The sequence below is a fragment of the Equus przewalskii genome, chromosome 31 (assembly GCF_037783145.1).
Source record: "Equus przewalskii isolate Varuska chromosome 31, EquPr2, whole genome shotgun sequence".
NCBI lineage: Eukaryota > Metazoa > Chordata > Mammalia > Perissodactyla > Equidae > Equus > Equus przewalskii.
The window spans coordinates 10,374,491-10,387,731 of NC_091861.1; the positions used below are offsets into that span (position 1 = coordinate 10,374,491).

The window sequence follows — 13,241 nt, forward strand, 5'->3', positions numbered from 1 at the left end:
AGATAGCATGTCTTTGCTGCTAATACATTGGGTAATTCAGTTTCATTAGTGATCCTAATAATCTTCTGGATTTCCCCCCTTTTTAGTCACTGAACAGCAAATTGCTGAGAAGTTGAAGACTATCACCGAAGAAAATGCAGAACTTGTACAAAAATTGTCAAATTATGAACAGAAGGTATAATTATTCTTTTAGTTTTTTCCCCTGTGGTTCCAGCTTGAATTATTTCTTCTTGTCTTTAGTTCAGTTATTACGGCATTTTGAAATCATATTTTTAAATTTCATTATTACCTACAAACCATCCACATCTGAAGCAATCGTCATATGTGTGAAGAACTACATTTTTCCCTAAAGGGTCACCTACCTGGAGACAAAGTTTTGATAGACTTTAATTTATATTTTTGAATTCCAAATGCTTTAATTTTTATATAGATCAAGGAATCAAAGAAGCGTATTCAAGAAACCAAGAGACAAAATATGATTCTCTCAGATGAAGCCATTAAATTTAAGGTAAAAATCCCTTCTCTTTGATATTACATTCTAAAAACAAAAAAAAATGATGAGTAATTATGAATAATCTTAATATATATTTTTTAATAGGATAAAATCAAGAACCTCGAAGAAACTAATAGAATTCTGGATGAGACAGCTGAAAATCTGCATGTTATGTTAGAATCTGAGAGAGAAAGATTGCCAAAAATCAGGACTTGGTAAGAGTTTTGCTGCTAAGTGTTACTGTAATTTGGCTTGCCCACTGTTTTCAAGACTGGATGGGTTGAACTCTGCATCTCCCATGCCCTAACTAGAGCAGGCTTGGGAGTCAGGGAAGTTGAACCTCCTTTTGTCCATTTTTATGGAATTTTAAATGCTAATCCAGCAAGTTATTATTTTAATGGTCCTAGGAAGTATTTTTGTCCTCAGCCCTGGGTAATTTTCAAATTACTTTGTTCTGCCCTCCGAAACACACAGAATGGCTGAGAAACAACCCGAGCCGAACAGTTCTAGTGCTTTGTTTTGTTTTGTTCTGCGTGTTTTTTTTTCCTCCATGAACTTTTAATTTCAGAACAGTTTAGAATTACATAAAAGTTGCAGCGAGAGGAGAGAGGATTCCCATATGTCACACACCCGGTTAGGCTTGATCACCTGGTGAGGTAGCATTTGCCAGGTTTCTCAACTGTAAAATGACCCGTTTTCCACCTTTGCACACTGTCCTCTTTGGAAGGAAGTGACTGTACACGACCCACAGTTAAAGAGGTAAGAGTCCGTTCCTCCTCCTTGCGGAGGCAGTATCTTCATAAATTCTTTGGAATTCTTCTATACGTGAGATTTGTGTATTCTCCCTCACCTCCCACCATTTTTAGTTCAGGCAAAAGAGATTTTACAGTGATTTGGGTTTTTTTTTTTCCTTCTACCACTAGGGAAAACCATGGATTTGAACTGGTTTACTTGAAAGTTATTTTCATGTTCTTTGCTTTCACCTTTTTGTCTGGTCATCTACCACGTTATCTCATAGCCAAGAGGGTTGTAGGTGGCATGCAATAGTTATGCCTCCAATTATTTTCTTCTTTCCTCATTTCCTTTATATTCTTGACTGTTTTCCTTAGGCTAAAACTAGATACCTGCTTTTACCTGATATGTAGAGGATGGCTCTGGGATATGTTTTGTTAATGTTTCTTCTTTTTGGCATATATCCCAGTGTTTCTGCTGAAATCCTAATACATTTTTATGTCCTTTTTCCACATGACAGATATCGGAAAGCAAGAAATGTATAGAGAAGTTAAAGGATGTTATTTCACTGAATGCTTCAGAATTTTCTGAGGTAAAGTGGCCCATGGTTCCTGCAGAATATTAATACAATGTCTTAGTTTTGTTGAGGAGCACACATTTGATGTGTGCTAGAATATGCAAAAAATGAAAAATATATGATGTCTAATTGGGAAAGTGTAACTTTTTTTGTGTTTCTTTGGAGTTAATTCACTAATAGGAGTGTTTTGCATTAGGTTCAGATTGCTCTTAATGAAGCTAAACTCAGTGAAGAGAAAGTGAGGTCTGAATGCCTTCGGGTTCAGGAAGAAAATGCTAAACTTAAGAAGAAGAAAGAGCAGGTAAAGAAAAGTCAACGTCATAGATTATGTAAACTAGAGAACTGAGTATCATCATCTCTTGAGTGTCTTTTCTCAGATCTGTTTTTAAGGAAATGAAATATGTATGCAGGATTCTATTCTTAGGTACGCAAAGTTTAAACCACGCTCCCTAAATTGCATGTATACATTCTCCATCTGTTCTGGATTTCTGCTCTTCTGTACAATTTCCTGTAGCTATCAGAGTGTTGTTTAGTAACTTGAATAGCCTCAAGTGGGCAATGGATTTGCTTCTTAGACCAAAGAATTAGGTCTTTATGACTCTCCGTTGAGCAGTTAATGCCTCACTGACCAAGGGAGCATTACGTGCTCTGGAGTCTGGACTTGGCAGATAGTGAGACGTGCCCTTCTGTTCCTCCTGGAAGTGGATTCTTTGAGTAGGGTATCATTTTCTGAAGGATGCAGTAGGCTGGTTCAGCTTCCCTGACAGCTCTTAGGTTCTCGCTGCAGTTTTGAGGGTTGGAGCCTCTCCCCTCTGCCTTAACCAAGGCCATGGTGACAGGCCAGAGAGGATCATGGCTCCCTGCTCCCCTGTCTCGTTCATGTGGTCCTGATGTCTCCAGTGTGAAAGCCCTAACCTTTGGAAATTCATGTGTTTTAACTTTTCAGTTGCAGCAGGAAATCAAAGACTGGAGTAAATTGCATGCTGAACTCAGTGAGCAAATCCAGTCATCTGAGAAGTCTCAGAAAGATTTGGAAATGGCTGTCACTCACAAAGATGATACGGTTGATGTAAGTTCATTCTCTTGAATACAGGCTTAATTCTCATGAATTCTCAAGAAATCTGCTTAATTAACGTTGAGAGGCTCTTTCTAATACCATTTTGCTTCTTTTCTAGGCTTTGGTTAATTGCATGACACACTTGGATCGGATAGATTGTGAATCTGAACCTGGGGTCAAAATAAAGGAGGAAATGAGCTTTGGTTGATAAAATCAAGTGTTATTCTTAGGCGGAGAATTGAAGAAATGGAGGATCAATTACAGAAAACCGAGCGCTCATTTAAAAACCAGGTAATAATTATACTGCCCTACAGCTGCAGAATTCTTTGGCATCTTAATACAGACGATTATAATATTAAATGGCTATTGTAATGAATCCCTAAACATATTTTTTTATGTGTTCTCTTTTTCAGCTCGCTGTGCATGAGAAGAGAGCGCATGATAACTGGGTAAGATTTTTTTTTCCTTTCGTTTATTTTGTGCATAGTCTACCACAACTGAATTTGGTATTTTTTCCTCCAATAGCTCAAAGCTCGTGCTGCAGAAAGAGCTATAGCTGAAGAGAAAGGAGAATCTTCTAACTTGCGACACAAGTATGGGATTTTGATACTTGTTTTTCCAGTGTATTTGGAAGTTTTTTAAGGCTGTGCTGTGTGGGATCTAATAAGGAATTGATTTTCTGTTTCATATTTAAGTCTATTCTTTCTCTATATTCAAGATTATTGGAAATGACCCAAAAGATGGCCATGCTGCAGGAAGAACCTGTGATTGTAAAACCAATGCCAGGAAGACCCAACATGCAAAATGCTCCACGGAGAGGTAGGCAGCACTTTTTTTTTTTGAGGAAGGTTAACCCTGAGCTAACGTCCATGCCCATCCTCCTCTATTTTCTATGTGGGACGCCTGCCACAGCATGGTTTGATGAGCAGTGTGTAGGTCCGCACCTGGGATCCGAACCGGCAAACCCTGGGCCAGCGAAGCAGAGTGCGCGAACTTAGCCACTGTGCCATGGGGCTGGTCCTGGGGAGCATTTTTAAAGGGCAGCAGTCAACTTTTTATCCCCAAAGCTCCCTGGTACATAGTTGTATATTTTAGTTGTGGGTCCTTCTACTTGTGGCATGTGGGATGCCACCTAAGCATGGCTTGATGACTGGTGCCATGTCCGCACCCAGGATCCGAACTGGCGAAACCCTGGGCCACTGAAGCGGAGCACGTGAACTTAACCACTTGGCCACGGGGCCGGCCCCTATAAATTACTTTTTATTTCTGTGTTTAATGGTTATAATGCCCTAGAAATAATCCCAGGAACTTCAGAAAGCAAAGATTGCCTTCAGGTGGTAATGGTTCCCTGTGGTCCCCAGGTCCTCTGAGCCAGAATGGCTCTTATGGCCCGTCTCCTGTGAGTGGTGGAGAGTGATCCCCTCCACTGACAGCAGACCCACCCGCGCGACCTCTCTCTGCCACGCTCGGTCGAAGAGAGATGCCTAGAAGTGAATTTGGTGAGCATTCACGTGGGACCTTGCAATAAACTATTTCAAGAGTTTTTTTCCCCTTTTATTTGAGAATTCTAATGTAAACAACATTTTAGAATTTGGGTCTGTCCTTTATAGAGAAGAAAATGTCTTAATTTATCTTGGAGAATAAATAGTCTACTGTGAGATCTGCTTTAGAACAGAAAGCATTTATTTATTTAGTATTATTAATATTACTTTATACATATATAAATAAAATATATTCATATATAAGTACGTATATATAAATATTATTTATTATTATTGGTTTTGCTTCTTTTGAACTTTTTACTGTGAAGTATAAGCCTTTATCCTTAAATTTCTATGAGTTTCTCTCTTAAATATTGAAAAGTAGCCTTAAGACTTTATAATTTATGCAGCATACATCAGTTTCTCCTCATTATAATATGAGATGCTGTAAGTCTATTTCTCATCATGAATGTCTGTAGTACTTGATCACACATGAAAGTCAGTGTACATGTGGGCTGAAGAAGCTCGCCCTGTGCAGCTGTGTCCAGCCTGTAGCTTGGAGCGCCCGAGCAGCTTTATTAACGTGGGGCTTTATTGCTGTTCTCTCAGTCCACGGCAGCTCTTCTCTAATTCTTGGAGTCTGTGCAGGAATTGTGATTTCCCCTCATGTGTACTGGGAGACCCATTTTTAATGTTGCTTTCGAGGTAGAGTCGAACCCTGACCTGTCCACAGGTGTTCTGTTTCTTCTGAAAAATCCATGCAAGGGCTCTCTTCTTTCTTTCTCAAGGGTCAATGGACGGGCCTCTCCCTCATCCTCGATGGTCGTCTGAGGCATCTGGAAAACCCTCTGCCCCTGGTAAGGACCTGAGTGTGCTCACAGAGTCTGAGGTCGTGGAGGAAGGGGGACAGGATTTCTCGTTCTTCCTGAAAGAGTATTTCAGTCAGAACGAGTCTCAGTCAGCTCTCTGGCCTTTGGCAGATGCAGGATCTGGCGCAGCTCCCACGATGAACAGCGGCTCGAGAAGCTCTTCCCCTGCCAAGGTGGCGGAGGAGGGCAAGGTAAATTCTGCAGTCATTTTGGATTGGAATTCGGTATTTCAGGAAACATGTCACTTTTTCTCCAACACCCTCTCTTTGCCTCGTCCATCTCCTGTTTGTGTGTTCTGTTCTATCTGTACTCTCTCATTTGTTTTTTGAAAAAGCAAACTGTCCCCCAAGAGCCTGAAGGCCCTTCAGTTCCCAGCATTACATCTTTGGCTGAGCCTCCCGGAGCACTAAGTCCTTCGAGGCTCAGGGCTGAGCTGGTCACGCGGGCTGTTTCTGGAAAAGACGTGAAGAGCATGGCCCGGATCCGCTTTCTTTAGACTGCATGGCAGTATTGATCTTACTGTTGCCTGGGCTTGGAAGTGTTGCTGGCTTGCTGAAGTCTGACTGGTTGGTTGGTTGGTCGTGTTCTGCTCTTGCCTCTTTTGGTCACGTGATTAACCTGTTTAGGACAGCTTTTCTAATGAACCACAAACTGCAAAGTCCCCGCTGCAGCTTGACACGGTGTGTTTCAGAGTTGGATGGTCTAAGGCAGAGTGAGCCGTGATGCAGTGCGTGGCTCGTCGTTACTACGTTTGTTTGGAAGCTCGCTATTCAAGAATATCTCCATACTAGGCAAACCCTATTTTGAATAATCTGAAATTACAGATTGGTAACTGGAGAATGTTTGCTGGAGGTGAAATACCCAATAGTGACCATCTGTAGTTGGGCCAGTTCCCAGCAGTAGCCTTAAATCATGCTCATGTAAGTGTCTTCTCTTGTAACTTGCATAGCAGTTACAGCTGGCAAGACCTCTGATCAGACCTCACAGGGCTTCTCTATGTTGAAATCAAAATACGTGGATTTTAATTATTTAGAATTTCCAACCCCAGTTCCCATACGAAAGGATTAGTCAGTATCTTGTAATGTTCAGTACGGTACTACTGGTGAATGAAGGTAGATAGAAAGCGGCGCCTGCCTCGCTTGCATATTCAACATTGTTTCTGTTGGAAAAAACTTCCAAGTTTCAGTGCAGGACTCCAGGAGTACACATCTCTTGAGAGATCTTTTTATCCAGGGGCAGCTTGGATAAGACCCAAGACCCCTGTAGAAGATTTGAGAGTCGAGCCGCCTTCGCTAGAGGGGGAGGCAGAGGCGGGAAGAGCATGGATGTGGATCGGACCGGATGTTGAACTCCAGCTCAGCCTGTTACCTGCTGTGTGACCATCACCACATCATCTCCTATTTTCTCTCTCTTCCCTCATATGTAAAACAAGACATCAGACGTAGAGATTTAGAGATCTGAGAATGAGCGGCAGTATGTGAAAGGAAATTGAAGGTAGTCGGAATGTCAGCTATTACTACATGTAGAGAGAAGGGGTTTTTCATTCCCTTTCGTTCTCTCTGTTCTTAGTATGGAAATAATGAGCTACTGCGGTGATGGGGAGATGTGGGAAGGGAGGGTTGCTCTGGAAATAGATTACGATGTGTATGGTATGGGTTTAGTCGGGAATCACCCCCATTAATATCCCTTGCAGTCGTCCTGCTTTCCCTTCCACTTGCATGTACAAGCAACAACATGACTACGGTGAAACTGTTGACTCCTGTGCCACCCTTTCACCTGCCTGAGCTGTCTGTCAGTGGGAACAAATGGGAGTGCAGTTTCATTGCACTGGTTCTGCTGTTTGGACAAGTGCCTGACATCTGCTTCCCTGGGTTTCAGCTTTTACTGGTGTTGGTGCTTTTGTCTGTCATACCAGAGTACTTCAGAACTTTAATTGCTTCTGCTCTGCAGGTGAATATGGCTACAAAAGGGCCCCCTCGTTTCCCAGGGGTGCCCTTCATGGGCTCCCCTGTGGGAGGCCCTCTCCCACCGCCCATTCGCTATGGACTGCCGCCTCAACTCTCCGGGCCTCCACCGCCCAAGCAGTACGGACTGCCGCCTCAACTGTCCGGGCCTCCACCGTGCAGTCAGTATGGACTGCCGCCTCAACTCTCCGGGCCTCCACTGCCCAGTCAGTATGGACCGCCGCCTCAACTGTCCGGGCCTCCACCGCCCAGTCAGTATGGACCGCCACCTCAACTGTCTGGGCCTCCACTGCCCAATCAGTATGGACCGCCGCCTCAACTCTCCGGGCCTCCACCGCCCAATCAGTATGGACTGCCGCCTCAACTCTCCGGGCCTCCACCGCCCATTCAGTATGGACCGCCTCCCCAGCTCTGCGGGCCCTTTGGACCTCGGCCACTTGGTCCACAATTCGGTATGAGTATAGAACAGCGGTAACTGACTTGTAAAGTGTACTCATCTTCTCTGTTTCTTGGTCAGATGTTAACAGTGGCTGTTACAGGGCTGTGTGGTGAAAGGGTCAAGCTGGCTGGGTACACTTTGACTTTTCCTCAAGTTTCTTGGGGCACATGGGATGCCACATAACATCCCTATACCGAGATGGACAGTAGGTATCTCCGTAGACAAGGAGAAAGGGACTATTACAGAAAGCCAGAAACACTGCTGCAGATGTTTAGTGAGCATCTGTGGCTACGTACCAGGCCCTGGGGTGGATAGAACTCAGTCCCTCTTCTGCCTCCAGGAGCTTACATTGTCCTGTGGGACACAGCTGCATACACACTACAACATAAAGCTTATAATCATATAATGGAAGCATAAGCAGTGGGTCGGAGAGTGTAAAAGAGGCAGGGATTAAGCCGTCACTCTCCAAGCTGGGACTAACTGGGAAGGACGTGTTAAAGAGAAGGTGGAATTTCATAGCTGCCTAGTGAATGTTGCTGAATTTAATTAGGTGTAATTAGGGTAAGCACCTTGATTTCGATGGCATATGTTAGCTCCATGCTGAGTTGCTGCATGAGTTTTTACTTGATACAGTAGTAGATAATGGAATTGCCTTTATCAAAATTTCTTTGTTGTAGTGATTATGAAGTGTTACTTCATAATTTGTCATCTTGGTGTGACATATGGTACTTCCAAGTACAAACCAAGCTCTTGAGAGATAAAGGTGGCGAATCTGTGTAGTAGAAAAAACACAAGCTTGGTAGAGCCGTGTTTAAATCCTGCCTGTGTTGCTTCATGGTGGGCTGGCCACAGGCCTGTAACTTCAATTTGCCGAGCCTTAGGTGGCGTCATCTACACAGTGGGGATGCCACCACCTGACTTCTAGGGTTGTGAGCAATTAAAGACGAACATACCTGGAACCCTCTAAATTTAGATATGTTTGTAGGTATTTACATGACTTCTGTTTTACTTTTCCAGGTCCTGGTCCATGCCCACCACTAGGCGTAAGAGAATATGCACCAGGTGTTCCACCTGGAAAAGGGGACCTGCCTGTCGACCCTCGAGAGTTTTTACCGGGACACGCACCTTTTACACCTCCAGGCAATTTTGTCCCGAGAGAATACTTTATTCCTGGTGCCCGATTACCACCCCCAACCCACGGCCCCCAGGATTATCCACCTTCTGCTGCAAGAGACTTACCACCTTCCGGCTCTCGAGATGAGCCCCGTCTGACTCGCAGAGCAGTGGCCAGGACTCCTCATCGGCCTTAAAACACAGCCCCTAAGGGACCTCTGACACTTCGTCCAAGAGAAGGTGAACCGTGCACTCTTGGGTTACAGTAAAGGATTTTATTGGCTTCAAAATCCAAAAGTTTATTTTCAAAGGTTTTAGAACTAAGCTGCCCTGGCAGTGTGCATTTTTGAGCCAATCAATTAAAAAATATCATTTTCCCCCCCTAAATAGATGCCACCTCGGAATCTAGCACCTTCTTACAACTTTGAAATGTGCAATAAAGAATACCTGTGTTTCATTAATGTAGCATATGTAACTGCTAAATGATTTAGAGCGTCATGAAAAATAACATTTCCTGTGGAAATGCTATAAGAACACGTATTTCCCTTTATCCTATTTTTAGTGCACATTGGTTGAATACGGAGCAACAGTGTTTATAAGCTTGATTTTTTAAAATATCTGGTCATGAAGACTGTTACATTAAAATGTTTACTAAAAGATCACGCCACTCTCTCCCCTCTTGCTGAGGTTCTCTGTAGTAATACTTCATAAAAATTTCCTTATTAATATTTCCCACGTGTCTCTTGCTTCATTGGATTCTTTTCTCATGAGACGGGTGCCATGTTGGAAACATGCAAACTCAGGCTCCCAGAACTGGAGATGGTGACTTGGCAGCAGCCCTGTTGCTCACCACACAGGAGGGGCAACCTCAGAATGCGACAACTGACGTCTTCCTTTTCCTTGAAAGCCAGTGGGCCCATCTGTACGGCATTCATGTGCTTGCTTGTGACTCTCACTGCCTAGTTGAGGTGGTTTCCTGAGTATGCGTTTCCATTAGTAGCAGGATTTGTTGGACCTGGTGTTCTGTTGCTTTTCACCATTCTTGCATTCTTTGCTCATCTCCCTTAGCCTTTTTTCTCACTACTAATACACTGTGCACTTTTGCTCTTTTTTAAACTTGGCGTTTTCCTTCTAAATATTAAGGTCTAAGACGTCTTCATATATTTTGGATACAAGTCTGTTGTCAGATATATACTGCAAATAATTTCTTCCAGTTTATGGCTTGGCCTGTCAATTTCTTAACCTTGTCTTTTGAAGAACAAATTTTGATGAACACCATTTTATTAATTTTTACTTTTATGGTTAGTGCTTTTTGTTTCCTGCCTAAGGAATCTTAGGCAATTCCAGTGATTCAAATATCTTCTCACGTTTTCTTCTTAGAGTTTTATAGTTATGCCTTTCATGTTTTGGTCTGTGTTCCATTTTGAGTTAATTTTTGTGACTGGTGTCAAGTTTCATTTTTTCTTAGAATGCATATCCAGTTGCTCCCATGTCATTTCTTTCCCTTTCAAATTACCTTGGCACCTTGAGTTGAAATCAGTTGACCATGTATGTCAATTTCTGGACTCTAATCTGTTCCATCGATCTCTATTGCTATCCTAGGATAATGCCACACTTTTTTGATTCCCGTAGCTTTATAGTAAGTCTTGCAATCGGACAGTTCTCTTGTAAAATTGTTTTGGCTATTTAAGTTCCTTTGCATTTCCAAATAAATTTTAGAATCAGCTTACCAATTTCTACAAAAAAGCATGCTGAGATTTCGATTGTTATTATGTTGAATCTAGAGATGAGCTTGGGAAGAACTGATATTAACAAATACTAAGGCTCCTAATCCAAGAAGTAAGTTCATCTTTACATTCATTTTGATCTTCTTTAATTTCTCTCAACAGTGTTTTGTAGTTGTCAGTGTACAGGTTTCATGTTAGTATTTTATGTATGCCAGCGTATTACATTGTTTTGATGATGTTGTAAGTAGTATCTTTTTTACATTTTATTTACAGTTGTTTTTTGCCGATAGGTAGAAATACAGTTGATTTTTATATATTGACCTTGTGTCTTACTACCTTACTTAATTTACTTATGAGTTCTAGGGTGGATTTTTTGTAGATTTCATAGGATTCTGTGTGCAGATGATCATGCCATCTATGAATAAACACACCTTTTTTAAAAGTCAAGTTAATTAAAGCATCATAACATCTAGTAAAATTCACCCTTTCTATGTACAATTCTATGAATTTTCACATTATTTCTTCAGATTTTTTTGTGTTCCTCTTCCCTTGCTTCTCCTTCTGGGACTCTAATGGCACATATGTTAGACCACTTTATGTAGTTCCACAGGTCACTGAGGCTCTGTTGTTTTTTGTTCTTGTTTTTCAGTCTTTTTATGTCTTTGCTTCAGTTTAGATAGTTCCTGTTGCTGTCTTCAAGTTCACCGATCTTTTCTTTTATAGTATCTGATCTGCTGTTAAGCCCATCAAGTGAAATTTTCATTTCTGATATTTTACTTTTTAGCTTTAAAAGTTCCACTTAGTCCTATTTTATATCTTGCATTTCTCTTTTCATGAGAATGAAGAGAGAAATGGTCATGGTTTTTTTTTTTAATTCTTAAATATAGTATTCATAATAGTGCTGTTAAAGCCCTTCTAAGCTGATTAATTGTGTCATCTCTGTTGCAGTTTCTTGGTCTGTTTTATAGACTGATTTATCTCCTACTTATGGGACACATTTTCCTGATTTTTTTTGCATGTCTAGTAATGTTTTTTTTTTGGATGCTAGCCACTGTTAATGTTACATGGTTGAGTGCCTGGATTTTAGTGACTTCCTTTAAAAAGCATTGAAGTTTGTTTGGCTAGGTTGTTAAGTTACTTGTGGAACAGCTTGATCCTTCCCATTCTTATTTTTAAGATTTGTTAGGGAGGTGCCTACAGTGGTCTTTCCTCTCGAGCTAGTGTAGCCCTACTACTAAGGTGTGATTCTTCTGGGATCTACTGAGTACCTTGAGCATTCAGCGAGATCAGTTCACGCTGACTAGCTGGAATACGAATGTCTCCCAGTCCTGTGCTAATGCTGGGAATTGTTCAGCTTCCAGTTTCCTGGCAGTTGTTCTTTTCGTCTATATTTGTTTTCTGCCCATCCTCAAGGAATCTTACCTTACACAGGTGCTGCTTTGAATTCAGCCCAAGATTGAAGGAGACCCCCTTGCGGATTTCTGGAACTCTTTTTCTTTGGTATTCCCATCTTTCTGGTGCCTTTCCCTAGATATTTCAAGTACCTCAGTCTGCACAACTCTGTTCTCCACCGCCTCTGTGAGATTGGGGTACTCTGCTTGGATTCTCCCTGCCCATACTGAGGTCTAGAAAGTGCCTCCAGGTAGAAAGTGGGGTGATCACTGGGCTCACCTCATTTGTTTCCCTTCTCTCAGGGGTCACAGTTGTGTGCTGCCTGTTGTTCTCTATCTGAAAAACAGTTTTTTCCCCTACATTTTGTCCAGTTTTCTAGTTATTTTCAGTGGGAGGACAAATATCATACCAATTACTCTGACTATAGATTTTTTTCTTTGTTTGTTTGTTGTTGTTGCAATGTATTCACTGAAGAAACTAGTTTGTTTGGCTTCTACGGGATATCATGGTCTGGATTTTGCTAACTACATCCCCCTGGTGTAACTGAATGTGATTCTCTGGTTCTTTATATTTTCTGGGAGTTGTAGTCTCATTGATAGTCAGATTCAAGTTCCATTTTGTTTGGCAAGAATACTTATTAGGAGATGTTGTGTATTTCCATCAGGAGGCATCTGATATCTAGATGTCCCTCGTTTTTGATGTTACTGGTCATTGGTGATGTTGAGTAGATCTGTTAATATGTTACAGGCTGCAGAATGGTGATAGTCTGATTGTATTGTTCCTGCTTCCTCTCAAGGCTGGGATACTTCTACAAAGAGAAACTTGGAATCAAGTATTCTTTACACTGGGATTTGGTTTGTATAGTTAGGAGAGTATAAATATTTGATTCTTTCTATTTAAATAGATTTCAAAATAATAAGTTGTCTTCCTGGCGTTATCCAATATGCCCAAAGGGTTTTATGTGTGTGTGTTTCTTCTCATTCTTTTCTAAGAATCATTATGATGTCATGGATTTAAAAATGTTTGGTGTGTTTCAATCCACTGTAGTTATTCTTCTTATTGATGCTCGATTTCTTCCATTTTTGGCTAATGGGAGCCTCTTCAGCTTGGCTCCTGGGCGCTTTTGACAGCACCTAGTGGTCATTGATACCTTCTTTGCTTTCTAGTGTGACAAGATGTTCCTGCCCAGATCTTGAAGGAGCTATTTCTCTAAGAAGCCCTGGTTTCTTTTAATGGGAAATGGTATTTAGAGACTACATTCTGGGTACTAAGATTGCTTATTGCTTTTGAGTTGGCCATGATTTCTACACTTTTTCAGAGAACAAAGCTAGGAAATAAGCAGGGATTTTTTTGTGTGACTATTCATCATGATGCCATATGGATACTCCCAGTCAAAA

The 13,241-nt window shown here is 41.5% G+C and overlaps 1 protein-coding gene across 1 annotated transcript in view; it reads left to right on the top strand.

The window, feature by feature from the left end:
• LOC103544648 (transport and Golgi organization protein 1 homolog) overlaps positions 1 to 9,456 on the top strand; it is a 35,584-nt gene extending 26,128 nt beyond the window's left edge. Inside the window, 19 exon segments of the mRNA XM_070602003.1 lie at positions 87 to 175; positions 431 to 508; positions 599 to 686; positions 689 to 708; positions 1,746 to 1,817; positions 1,999 to 2,103; positions 2,749 to 2,871; positions 2,978 to 3,029; positions 3,032 to 3,150; positions 3,273 to 3,308; positions 3,385 to 3,452; positions 3,578 to 3,678; positions 4,221 to 4,358; positions 5,129 to 5,197; positions 5,321 to 5,400; positions 5,544 to 5,615; positions 7,160 to 7,625; positions 8,630 to 8,872; positions 8,875 to 9,456. Of these exon segments, the coding sequence (XP_070458104.1) occupies positions 87 to 175; positions 431 to 508; positions 599 to 686; positions 689 to 708; positions 1,746 to 1,817; positions 1,999 to 2,103; positions 2,749 to 2,871; positions 2,978 to 3,029; positions 3,032 to 3,150; positions 3,273 to 3,308; positions 3,385 to 3,452; positions 3,578 to 3,678; positions 4,221 to 4,358; positions 5,129 to 5,197; positions 5,321 to 5,400; positions 5,544 to 5,615; positions 7,160 to 7,625; positions 8,630 to 8,872; positions 8,875 to 8,936 (2,081 nt within the window). The 3' untranslated portion in view covers positions 8,937 to 9,456.
• The last annotated feature ends 3,785 nt before the right edge of the window (positions 9,457 to 13,241 follow it).